The sequence below is a fragment of the Heteronotia binoei genome, chromosome 21 (genome assembly GCF_032191835.1).
Source record: "Heteronotia binoei isolate CCM8104 ecotype False Entrance Well chromosome 21, APGP_CSIRO_Hbin_v1, whole genome shotgun sequence".
Lineage (NCBI taxonomy): Eukaryota > Metazoa > Chordata > Lepidosauria > Squamata > Gekkonidae > Heteronotia > Heteronotia binoei.
Genome location: NC_083243.1, coordinates 171,682,177 through 171,695,148, shown reverse-complemented (window position 1 = coordinate 171,695,148; position 12,972 = coordinate 171,682,177). Strand labels below are relative to the sequence as shown.

General features: G+C 46.0%; 1 protein-coding gene across 1 annotated transcript; it reads left to right on the top strand.

Moving 5' to 3' along the window:
* The first annotated feature begins 10,954 nt into the window (after positions 1 to 10,954).
* On the top strand, positions 10,955 to 11,548 carry LOC132589706 (protein Tob2-like). The gene has a single exon (XM_060262434.1). The coding sequence runs from the start codon at positions 10,955 to 10,957 to the stop codon at positions 11,546 to 11,548; it is 594 nt and encodes a 197-aa protein (XP_060118417.1).
* The last annotated feature ends 1,424 nt before the right edge of the window (positions 11,549 to 12,972 follow it).

The following is a 12,972-nucleotide window of genomic DNA, read 5'->3' as shown; positions in this document are numbered from 1 at the left end:
TTGGCCCGCTGCCATCCGCCACCCCATGCCCACTGCTGTCTGCCTCCCTGTGCCCACTGCCGTCTGCCTCCCCGCGCCTGCTGCCGTCTGCCTCCCCATGTCCACTGCCATTGCAAGATGGGGGCTATGTGGCAGCAAGCATGCTCAGAGCCAGTTCTGAGCGTGCTCACTGCCTTTCAGACTCTGCTGAGGCTCCCCAAGGCTTGGGAGGCCTCTGCAAAGTCTGGGAGGGGCGTGGCAGTGATGTCATTATGACATCATCATGTGCACGCTTTGCACGTGTGAAAATATCGATGGGGCTGAGGATTGGGGTTCAGCCTAGGGGCGCAGGCACCTCTAGCACCGGGCCTGGGTATAATGCCATACAGTTCACCTTCCAAAGTGGTCCTTTTCTCCAAGAGAAATTATCTCTGTAGTCTGGAGATGAGTTGTAATTCTGGGAAATCTCCACATGCTTCCTGGAGGTTTCTAACCCTACCTAGTTCCACGAAGTGATGAAATGTGAGTCATTAACAGTGCAATCCTAAGTGACTCTACTCAGAATTCTATTCAGGTCTAACGGTAATTGTTCCCAGGAGACTATTTTTAGACTGAAATGCAAGTCCATGATTCCAATCTCACCTGAGATAGGGAGTTAGTAAGGGCCAGGGGCCCTGAACATGCCACAATATTTCAGACTCTTCCACTGTTAATGTTAGGATGGTAATTGCAATACCCTGTTTTTAAGATTTGAAATAATTACTGTAATTTTGTGTCTGTAATACTTTTAATATTATAGTGTGCTAATAAATTTATTATATAAATGCTAAGTATTGCTGTTACTAAAAACACTCATAAAGTTAAAAGGAAAAATAAAAACAAAAGGACTATCAGATTTTCAATGCAATGTTATACAGCATTGCAGTCCAGATCAAATGAAGTTGATGGGATTTGATTGAAATAATTCTTTATAGGACTGTACTGCTATTGTGGCATAATCTCTGTGGCTTTGCTCAATTTATACCCGTGACAGGTGAGAAAAGTTTCACATCAGTTCAGTTCAGACTTTGATTAATACAATTCAGTTTTGCTTTGACATGTCTTTTTGAATAATACTTACAAAACATGAGCAGAGTATTCTCAGAAATTGAAATGTTCTCCCACTGTTTTTTGAATGTTGCCATTTTTGATCACACGATGGCAGCAAAGTCTTGACTAAAGCAGATTTTATGGCGTGGGAAGTAATTTTTAGTTGGCTTTTTTCTTCTGCAGGAGATTTTCAGATGTTCTTAAATACACAGTTGTCAATCTTATTTGTTCCAGGGGATCTAGGTATTTTTTCTGAAGGAAACACTTCTGCCACAAACCCAGAAATGTACTTAAAGTTTGCAGTGGGGCAGGTGGAAGAGAATGTGAGCTAGCATAGAATACACTTCCTGAATTTCAGTAATTACAGTAAATGCAACTCTGTTTTCATCTCTGGTCTTCTATACAATCCCACACTGGGATTCTAGCACTCACGCAGGTGGTGGGAAGAGCTCTCAGAATAATTTCACCAGAACATAGACTGCAGTACCACTTTTCCAGATGATGCCTCCTTTCTTGCATCTAGGTCCAAGGTGTAGTGCGTCATAAACATATCAGCAGAAGACCATGCAAATCTCTTGGATCAGGACACCTCTGAAGAAGGCTGCAGATGAAGCCCAGTAGAATGTGCATGAACAACAAACAGACAGGAAACCCCTGCCTCAGAATAACGAACGTTTATTGTGCACGCAATCCAATATGACAATATCTGAGAGGAGGCTCTTTTCCCTTTGGAAGGGCCCAAAAGTGAGGATGAGAAAGAAGAAATCAAAGAACTGGTGAAAAAACTATTGTGAACACTGATGCATTAAATGCAACAATCTGAGGAAAAACTCTGGATACTCTGCTCTTTCAGAGTTTCCAGAGAAACATTCAAGAATCTGAGGAAAGAACATTCAAGAAGCATGTCAAGAACCATCGTCTAGGCTGTCAGAAATTAATTTCTTATAATAGCTGCAAAAAAAGGTACGTATATGGAGAGATAGAGGACAGTCTAAATCACAGTTAAATTGCTGTTCATTGAATTGGATTTGTTTATGGTTGTGTGGGCTTCATATCAAGGCAATCTGTAATAACTGGAAGAGTCTGCTTTTGTTGTATTCCACAGCATTCAGTCACTCATGCCTGCGTTCAGCAAATTTTTCATTTGCTGCTGTCTTCGGCAATGCTCGGGGTCACCTCAGTGCTATATTAGAGGCATATACTTCTGTTAACCCATCATATTTTCACTATAGGTCTTTCCAGACCTCATTTTGGACAGGAGCTCTCGGAAGTGGGGCTCTAGACCTCTAAATTTTATTGTGCTCTTTCTTTCTTTCGTCCCTCCCCCCCAAAAAATAATTGCTTCTGGGCTCCATTGCTCAACCCCCCTGTGAGAATTTTACTGAACTCTAAGATTTTACAAACTTTCTAATATTTATCCCCACAAAAAATGGGAAAATAACCAAAACATATAAAGCAGACAGATGAAAATCTTCATCATGCCACTGTGGACACATAGGAGAAAGTAATTTTAAAAGAATGATGGGAGTAAGATTTTATTATGATGATTATAATTCAAGAGGCATCTTATGGTTGATGCTGAGCAGATATAATTTAGTACACCTTCCAGTGATGTCAGAGGTGTGTGGCATATGCAAATGAGTTGTGCAAATGAGCTCTGGAACCTCTTTTTCTACAAAATGATCCCTGGGTCTTCCTGAAGGCTATGGCACCTAATGAAGTTTGATTGTGTCAGACAGAACATGAATCCTGAGTCTCTGAGTAAACTGCCTGTATCCCTCTCACCTTTTCATACACTTGGATCTAATTCCTAAACAGAACTGTGTTCATCTTTAGGAGGGGAGTAAAGGTAGGTGTGCAAAGAGATGGGAGCTTGCATGAACTAGGGGATCTAATCTCTCCTCCAGCGCCCAAGCAAAGTAAGATTGGTGGTATCTTTGCCCCTGTTAACATCCCCTTGTATATTGACTCCACTTCAAATCATTTTGCAGCTTTAAGTACCACTACTGAGGCTTTTCAGCACAATGCTCTGTGTGAAGATCAGAGAGAAGATCTAATCCCCTTGTTACAGAAAGATGAGGAAAACTCAAGAAATTCCAGCAATATTTTGAATGAATTCTCTTTATTGATCACCAGAACCTTTGATAGTATTTTTGAACAATTAAAACCAGTGCTCTCAGAGCTTGACCACCTAACTCAGCAGGTGATCAAGCTTAACAACAAGGTTCTACAAAGCTAAGACCTGCAAAGTGGACAAAATCTGGGCAGTCTTCCCATTCTCTCCAGAGAGATGTACCAAGGAGCTATGTGGGTTCCAATCCATCCCAACCAAGCAAAGCAGGTAATTCTTATCAGCTACTTTTACAGCCTCATAAGAACTGCTTAAACATTTGTCCATTCAACAGATATATTCCTCTTTGGAATACAAAGCTCCATGCTGTAAAGCATTTGAGAACTCTGCTTGGCAACAGAATTAGGCCCCTGGACTCTTTAACAACTCTTACCAAGCATGCAAACTGTTATTAACATTTTACACTCCAAAAGAATTTTCCCGGTATGGGTTTTTGCCAACATAATACAAACTCCACTTTTAAATTTGAGAATTCCATACCCTCTTAGTTTTGCAGCAGTGGATAAACCCCTTAATGTTATCCCAGCCAGTATCTCTCACAATGATTTAATTAGCTGGGTTGACTCTTCTGTCCCCACAGGAATCAATGCTGAATGTCTCCTTCTTGAAGACACCTTTGAGGAGGATTTGATCAGTTCTTTTACAGCTCTTCTAGCTTCAGAGCAAATGGTGATTACTGATCAACTGGAGCAGTTGAGATCTACACTCCTGGGAATTAAGGATGGTAGCTTTGCATCATTGCCTCAGACCTCCCCTTCTGTAATGGTTAATGCAGAAGTGGTTCTACTCAAGGTCATTCTAGCTCTACCACCCTCCACTTTACCCAACCCCTCAGAGGTTTCCCCTATAGACAGTAAGTCCTCCCCTGTCTAGAGAATACACCTTTACTCGTCACTCTGTTAAAAGTAAAGGGAGGTGAGGATGAGACACTCAGTTGTTACCTTGAGGATTTTGAAATGGGAACATGTAGGCCTCTTGCACAGAATTTAAATGATAATCCCTCTGTTCCAGATTGAGTGGCTTCCTTTAAAAATGGGTGTATTTTTGTGAATTTAGAAGAGGGCCACTAGAAATAATAGAGACTGTTGAATTTACTGTCTTGGAACCTGACTACATGACTCTCAATTTTTGTTTTTGTTCCTGCGTGGGTTTGATATTTTATGTCTACAGGAAACATAGGTGCAGGAATCTGGTACTCCTATCCTTCAGGGTTAGCGTGCCTTTGTAGTAGCGCCCTGAGCCTGCTTCGGCGGGGAGGAAGGGATATAAATCCAATAAACCTTAAACCTTCGTACCTGCTGTTAAAACCTACTCAAAAGGCCAATGTAGTGGGGGTTTGGTAGTGTTTCAGTTGATCTAAATTTAGGTTTTCAGTCCTTGAAAAGTGTGTCTTGGGATTATATTCAGGTCCTACTGATCTAAGGTCAATTTATTGGTTCTCTTTTTTGTGTCTACTTTCCTCCCAAACTCCTAAAAATCTCAAGAGTATGGATAATTTCTGGGACCTTTTGTTTACCACCCTTGAACCTTTAGCCTTCCCATTCCCTAACTCCCACGTTGTCCTATGTGGAGACTTTAGTGCTAGAATAGGCACAGGCTTTTGCAACTCTCCAGTCAGTGTTCATAGCTGTTGGAGAAAAAAGGGGGAACTCCCTGCATAGAAGTAGAATTCCAAAAAAGAAACGCTGGGAAATACTGCTTACTACTTAGCCTGAAAATTTATCACAAAAGAAGTCAACAGTTCATCACAAACAACCACAATAAGGACTCATAAATCAGAATGTGCTCGCAGGCACAATAAACATACAAGGGAGTCCACAGAATGACTCTTACAAAACTTGCTCACACTGGCATTTCTTAAAGGTGCCACAAAGAATTTTACAGAATCCTTAAAGCAAATATTTCACAAGTCAGTCCTCCAATGTGGCATCAATGTGTGAGAAGAAAAGTCTATTCATATAAAGCCAGTCCATGTAAAACCTGTGTGATACTGTAATGTATTGGGATCGGCGCAGTAAGAGACCAGAGTTGGAGAGTGATTTCAGCAAGCTTTACTTCAGGAACACACACACAAACTGAGCTCTGTTCAAACTTCCCACTCCTTTATACAATTCTTGCCCCCTTCTGATCGGTCCTTAACTATCTACATGGATTGGCTATTTACAGGGCCCTAAGGGCCTATCAGGGTACAGTATGAGCCTGGATGTTGATTGGCTACTTATGTTTCAATCCTTCCCCTGATTGGGCACGCTTAGGCCTTCTCTGGAACCCTGGTGTGGAGTTCAAGCTCTGGCTTGTTCGGCTTCCCTCCAAAAGTAACAGTTCCCTCCAAAAGTAACAGTTCTCCCATTTGAGCCTAGGACACAACAGATACGTTGATGAAATTTCCTTCAGGGCTACCATGCCTTTGTAGTACCTCCTGTTGAAACTGTGATGCCAGATGTGAGTGGACGCTGTATTGGAAACATGCGGAAGAGAATTGTAATCATGAGGAGTTAGTTGATGTGTCTCATTTCTCTCACATGCTTTCTGGAAAGTATGCTGATTTATGGTGGTACCTCGCTTATGCAACTGAAATGTGTTATCTATAAAACATGTTTTTCTGTTCGTCTTGTAACTGCTAAGTACCAGGTGCAGGCACTTGGGAGGATCCCAGATTGATTAGGCTGTTTACGGCAGAAGTTGGCTCTGGGGCCAGGTGATGGGAATGAAGTGTTTAGTTCAGGGGTCCTCAAACTACGGCCCGCGGGCCAGATGCGGCCCGCTGAGGACGTTTATGCGGCCCGCTGGGTTATGGCAAAATCAGACCGGAAGTGACATTCGACCTAAACTCGCGTTAGCAATGCACACTTCCGGCACTGGGCTGAGGCGGCGGAGACAAAGTGTGAGGTGATACCGAGGTGAGGTGAGTTCCCAGGCCGGGGTGTGTGGTGTGGGGAAGGGAGAGAGATGCAGAAGACGGAGAACTGACGGCCCGCGGCCTTGTACAGTAACAGCAGTCCGGCCCTCCAACAGTCTGAGGGACAGTGAACTGGCCCCCTATTTAAAAAGTTTGAGGACCCCTGGTTTAGTTTAATGATAAAAGCCAGAGGTTGGAACCCAGAATTTGGAGCTTCGACACACATCAGGCTACTGGATGCTGTGTGACTGACTTGGCCAAGAAGGCTCTCTCTCGCTTCTACATCAGGGGCTCCCAGCAGCTGAAGGGGAGATAAATACTTGTGCGGTATATATGCTATTTTGTTTGCCTGTTGACTTTACCATTGCTGAATAAAGCATAACTTTTCCTTTATCTGCCGGCATGCTTATTGCCTCCGAATCCAATAAAAGAACCCCTGCCTTTGGCAGGACAAACGCAAGAATGTTCAGCTAAAAGGAATCTTTGAATATCATCAGACAGATGATGCAGTAGTCTGCAAAATATGTCTCAAAGCAGAAGTTGATGGGGACTAGAGCACTGAAAAGAAATGGGGTGAGTGGAAAACTGATTATCTTAAGTATCATGTGAGTCACAAATGCCACTTGAATGTGGTGACAAAACTTCAGAATAAGAGCTGTGGATTGCTACTGAATTTCTTGCAAGAAATCCCTGAGCATCAGAACACCAGAATCAAGTGTGCAAACTGAGACAGGTCAAGTCCAGAAGAGGTCAAGATTTTAATTGACAATGTGCTACTTGCAGTTAAGATGAAAGCATCCATGCTGTTTGTGCAGAAAATTCACAACCACTGGAATAATATCTCAAAATTCCTGTTAGCTGGAGAAGCAAAAATGATGTCTTCCAATTCATCAAATGCATAAATTATGTTGTCAAAAGGAAAATTTAAAATGAAATCTGGGAATCTCATAATTGATGAAATCACTGACATCACTGTATCAAAGAATTATTATTCTTTATACATCAAATTCAGAAGAACGGGCAGTGATCTTCATAAAACTGTGTTTGCTGGCATTGTGAAATTGGCTGCTTGCAATAATGCTGCAATAGTTGCTGTAGCATCGATCCAAAAACAATACCAATATCTAATCAATATAGCAATGCTAGAAATATATAAGAGTGTTTGCAAGAAATAATCTTCTAGAGCAGCTTGAAACATAGGAGTGTTAGCTTAGAGAGAGAAAAAGGGAACTGTGACAGGTCATTGACCTTGTTAAAACCACAAGCTGAAAAACATAGAACGAAACCTGAAATGTTTCTAGAGAAAGAGGAACCAGGGTTTACAGAGGCCCTAAGAAAGGCCCTAACAGAGGCCCTGACGGTTGAAAAACAACTCGGATTGTGGTGAAAAATGTGACGTAGTATATTTGTGACGTAGTATATTGAGTTGGCAATTGGGGAGAAGAAACCCAATAAAAGGTGGCAGGCAACTGTAATTCGCTGCTCAGAGCTGAGAGTTCAGACCCTCTCTCTGATGCCCGTGTATAGAGCGCTTATGCACGTTAAATAAAGAAGCTGTTTTCCTGCTCCCTCGTGTCCGCGGCCTCCGTTATTGATCCGGCAGAATTTGGTAATGTATAAATAGGGTTCCCCTGCTACATATTTTGGTGCATTGGGCCGGTTCTATTAGCCTGGCCGACTGCGGCTGCTGCTGACTGGTGGGACTAGAGCAACGGTAGTGGCGCCACCAGCCCTCTTTTGGGCTGACCGTCCTCAGTCTCCCCCGTCGCCGGCTGCCTTCGACCACGCCTAATCGACCTAGCGGAACGGGGCACCAGGAACCAGCCCTGCTTAGAAGACCCCGGGGCGTGAGTCTTGAAACTCAACCTGGAACCTTGACCACGAGGCCGTGGCAACTTTGTTTTCGGCCCTTGTGCTCAACGTTCCTTTTCCTGTGTCATACTCTGACTGCAGTAATGAACCTCTTCGAGATGGTCGGGTAGGTGACCATACCGGGTCGCCTGACAGCCCACCTCCGTTGAGGGGCGGGCAGGAACACCCCGCTTCAGCAGCGCTCGCAGGACCCACAGCGCGGGAAGGGACATAGCCGCCTTCCGCCTGCGGCCTCCTAACAGTGTCTGATCGACGGAGAAGGGAAGGTATTAGCCCCTTCTGCCGGCGGGCCTTAGTCGGTTCCGCATGCAGCCGCTGCGCTAGGCTACGGGCTGCATTCGAAGAGGGGAAGGGACGCACTCGACCCTTCTGCCTCCTATAGGTAGGGTACTGAGTGAAGAAGACAAATAAAACGGCTGAGTCACCCGCCAGGGAGAGGCCACCTCTTCTTCCATTTGGGGTAAATTCTGTGTTTAATGTTTAGGGAAACTGTGTGTCCAATATGTCTTACATGTTTTGCCTGTTTGGTTAACCATAACTGCACTTCTACTCTGGGGGACGCCCCTGCTGTTTTTGTGTTTGCCATCCTGCTGTAGGTTTCTGGCAGGGTGCCCCACTCTTCTTTCAGAACTTTCGAAAAAGTGGGGAAAGAAAGGAGGGTTTTTGCGCCTCCTCATTAGTAAGAGTTTTATGTGTTCTCCCTCCCTTACCAGGGAAGAGGGGAGGCATTTCTACGATTGGGAAGATTGTGACTTTCGGGCTCCAGGCGATAAGTTCTATTATATAGTTCGTCCCTGGGTGCGCACCCCAAATAAATTGTCCCTTTGCTGGGAAGAGGCCCTTTGCCCCTACCTTCGGGTCCAATTGTGGGAAGGGTCCAACGATACAACCACTGGGTGGCTATTTAAGCGACGAGCGAAGACTCTCGCTGGGGGGGGTGGCACCTGGGCGCGGTGGTATTTTCTTAGACAAAAAGAGGGGGATCGCATCTGTGCCTGGGAGATTAAGTCCCAAACTGCCCATCCTGTAACTTGTGAAAGGGCGGTGAATTGGTCCCCCCTGATTGCCCAGCACCCATTAGCCGTGAAGGATTTTCACTCACGAAATTGTAAGCGCTGCTCTGAAGGAGAGAGCTCACTTAGCCTTAGCCCACAGGTCGAGCCTGAACTGGCCTGGTACATAGCGACTTTGGATGCTGGATGGGACCCCTTTAATACCAAAGCGGTGGTCTGCCAGTTAGTCGGCCAGTACCTCGACGATACCTCGCTAATACAACCGCATGAGCCCCTCCCCAGACTTTCAGTTGCAGGATCAGCCTCACTGGAGCCCCCGTCGGAGGTTCCGTAGGTTGGTAGGACCCTGGGTCTACACTCCTGGATTACTGACCCTCTGCTGGCGCACTCCAGCGCCCCGTAGGCACAGGCATAATATCTGCCTGTGGGTAGGAGAACAGGGGGAGACGACTGCTTGGTTGGTAGGAGGTCAAATCAGGGGCCCGACTGGAGGCGTAGGACGCACGAGGTGGTGCTTCCTAAGGAAAACTCGGGAGGGTCCCCTACTGGCTTGGAAGATCAAAGGTCGGACAGCCACTCCAGGGAGCTTAGAGGTTGAGTTACCACCCAGCCTTGGGCCGCCTTTAAGGATTTGACGAGTCGCCTTTTTGGTTTATTTCAAACTCAGACTAATGCAGTCAAGGGCAGCTCGTCAAATCATTGGTCTGAGTTTGGGGTGGATTATAAATAGGATTGTGGCATAGATAGACTCCTGGAGGAAAATGAGGAGTCTGGATTTTTTAGATGTCCCAGAAGGGTCCCCGCAGCAGCGTACAGCAGCTGTGGGCTCCCAAAGTGTATTATGGAAGCAGAAATTGTTAGCAGTCCCCGTAGTGGGTGCAGCTCTGCTTATAACTATCATTGTAATGGCTGTCCAAAAGACACAGCCTTGCTCACCATGCCCCTTTCTTGGCACCACTGCCTGCCCACAACATTGGATTGGGTACCATGGGAAATGTTATTATAAATCTGAAGATGAAAGGGATTGGAATGGCAGTGAGACTAAATGCTCTGCATTTGGGGCCACTTTGGCATTGATTGATTCACAATGGGATCTGAGTTTCCTAGTGAACCTGACTCGCCCTGTACACCACTGGATTGGCCTCTCCAAACAGACAGGCCTAGTGTGGAAATGGCAAAATGGCACAGAGTTTGCTGATCAGTTTCTTGTGCGAGGAGATAATGTATGTGCTTATTTGGATGACACTGGTGTGAGTAGTACCAGGTATTCCCTGGAGAAAAACTTCCTCTGTAGCCAGGCGGATGCCTGTGCTGGAAGTGAAGGGAGACATTAAGATCAGAATCAACGCTTCACATTACTAGAAGCAGCAGGGCAGTGTAAAAGGCCGCTTGTGGTGATGTGAAATATTTCTGCAGTATTGCGTAACCCTCCCTTAGAAAAACGGGAAGTGCCAGTGTGAATCAGCTATCTAGCAACTTGCAAAATGTATGTGTTTTACCCCAGGAGATTCCTGGAGAACCCCAAAGATGCTATCTGTTAACCAGGAAAACTATGCTTTATTTTGTTTTATGATTGTCATGGGATTGCCATGCTCATGTCATAGGGATCCGGCGGCTGCGTATTACTTGAACTTGCACATCATTAATTGAATATGGGTGTGTAGCTTGAGTGGTATGCAGTTGCCGGGTGTGGCATCTCTGAATGGTCACCTCTTGGACAAGGCACTGTAGTTAAGGAACCCCTTGGGAATTAAATTTAAGACATGGAGCAGTGTTTTCTGCTGCCCTCAGTTGTAGGGAGCTGGTCCTTTAAGCCCAATGCAAGGCTCCCTGCCTTTTTGGTCCTTCAGACCCCTGCCCCTTGCATCAGTTGGCACAGGAAACCCACGTTAGTCATGTGATGCCCTTTCCCAACTTCCGACCCATGATTAGGCTTGGAGGCATTCAGGGCAACCTCTATCTCCGTTAGGCATGTATCAGGAGGTGAAGGAAGCCTTGAGTGTTATCACCTTTTACCTGTACGATTGGCTCCCACGGAGGAGGGTTGACCATTTTAGGGAAGAATTGGAGCAGTTACTTGAGAGGAAATATGAAGGCCACTGGTACTCAGAGACACCCCTAAGGGGGTCCGCCTATCGCTGTATTTGGATAGGGAAGACCAGAGACTCTGTAGTAGAATTAGCTGCCAGAAGAAGTGGACTGACTGTAGAGGATGTCCAGGACAGTATTCCTGCAGAATTGATTGTGTGGATTGACCCATTTGAAGTTTCCTACCGATTTGGGGAAGAAGGGCCAGTCGAGACCGTGTATCTGAAAGACAATAAAGGCTGCAGCACAGCCGAGGGACAGAGCAAAAGCAGAAGCAGGCTCAACCCTGAGGCTCCGGCTTTTGTCCCCGCTGGGAGTCAGACAACCTTCTTGTCCGGCTCCCCACCTCCATCTGCTGACCAATCTTCTGGTCCGACTTTCACCGTGGCTACTTTTGCAGCTACCAAGTTTGGCTCCACAAAAGTGAAGAAAAGCAGCAAAAGGCTGAATTGGGGTCTGGCTTGCCCAGGAAAATAAAGGGCTGACTTTGAGAATTGTTTAAATAAGCTTCTTCTCTTGTACAGTTGCTAAACGCCATTGCTGGAGGAGTGAGAGGAGATGGCATCGTCCCCTCCACCGCAGAAGGCCCAGATTGACGTCTGCCTCAACTGGAACCAGGAGCTGGAGGAAGATAGTCCCCCTAAAGTTGGTCGTAAGGGACGAGCCAGAAAGACAGCGGCTCCAGCTGGGAAGAAGCACTGGAAGAAGACCATTGCGAAGACCTTCGGCACTCACGAGGGTACCTATAACCTCGAAGTCAAGGGTCGTGAACGGTTTCTGATGTTTAAGGAGCTGAATGAAGCCCTAGAGTTTAAAGATGCCCAGGAAGACCTTGAAACGGGGAAGAAGACCTCAAAGGGTCGTGGTAGAGGCAGAAGACCCCCAGACGATCAAGAAGAAAAGATGCCCCGACCTCCGGGTAGGCCCAGGGCTATGAGACCATCATTGGCACGCGACGAGTGCGCCTTTTGCCGCGGGAGGGGGCACTGGATCCATTCGTGCCCAGACGCCCCTCCCCAATTCCGCGACAGAGGAAGAGGCCGAAGGGGAGTGCTCGACCACCACTGGCATGCGATGCGTGAACCAAGAGTCATGAGAGTGGCCACAGGATGGTATCTAGCCCCCTACAAGCAAGACCACACAGCTTGGAACGAGGCCTCAGACGTAAGAGCTGCAATTGAGGCGATACCAGAGAGAGACAAGCACGGAAACGGAGAAGACATAGACGAAGCAGCCGGCCTGGCCCCTGAGATAGATGTGAGCCCACAAGAGCCTCTCCAGGAAGAAGCAGCGGCTTCTGCCCTTTTGAACCTCAAGAAGCTTTTCCAAGAAGAAGAAGGCTTGGAGGAGGATCCCACCTGTTAAAACCCTGATGTGAAGTCACGAAGAGGGGACCCCTTTTGAAGTAGTTTTGAGTCATTTGCTTTCTGCGCTTAGAAGAAATATTGCCTTTCCTCTGCTAGTAAGAGCTCGCCACAGAAGAAGGAAAAGGTAGGTTGGTCCCTGGGAAGAGTTAAGTAGTCAAAATGTGTTCTGAGCTAGTTTTTAGCTTGACACATTGCTTAGTGCCTTGCCCATATCTTGTGATGCTTAAGTAAGAAAGAAGGTTTAGTTCTTTGTGATTTTATTCATGAGAAGCCCTTTGGAAGATTGTTAAGATGAGAAAACCCAGCCCTGGAAAGAAATGTTACGATGATAGGATAGGCTTGTATTTAACTAGATTTTGTTTTACTATGCAATTTTAACCAAAGCTTTCCTAGATAGGCTTTCTAGGTGCAGCTTCGGCCCCGGACGTGATTGCTTGAAGCCCGACCTCTGGACCTCACTCACCGGCAGTAGTGAGGTTCCACAGGCAACGCCCTCTGGATCCTGGCCTACCGGGGATGGCAGGATTCCACAGG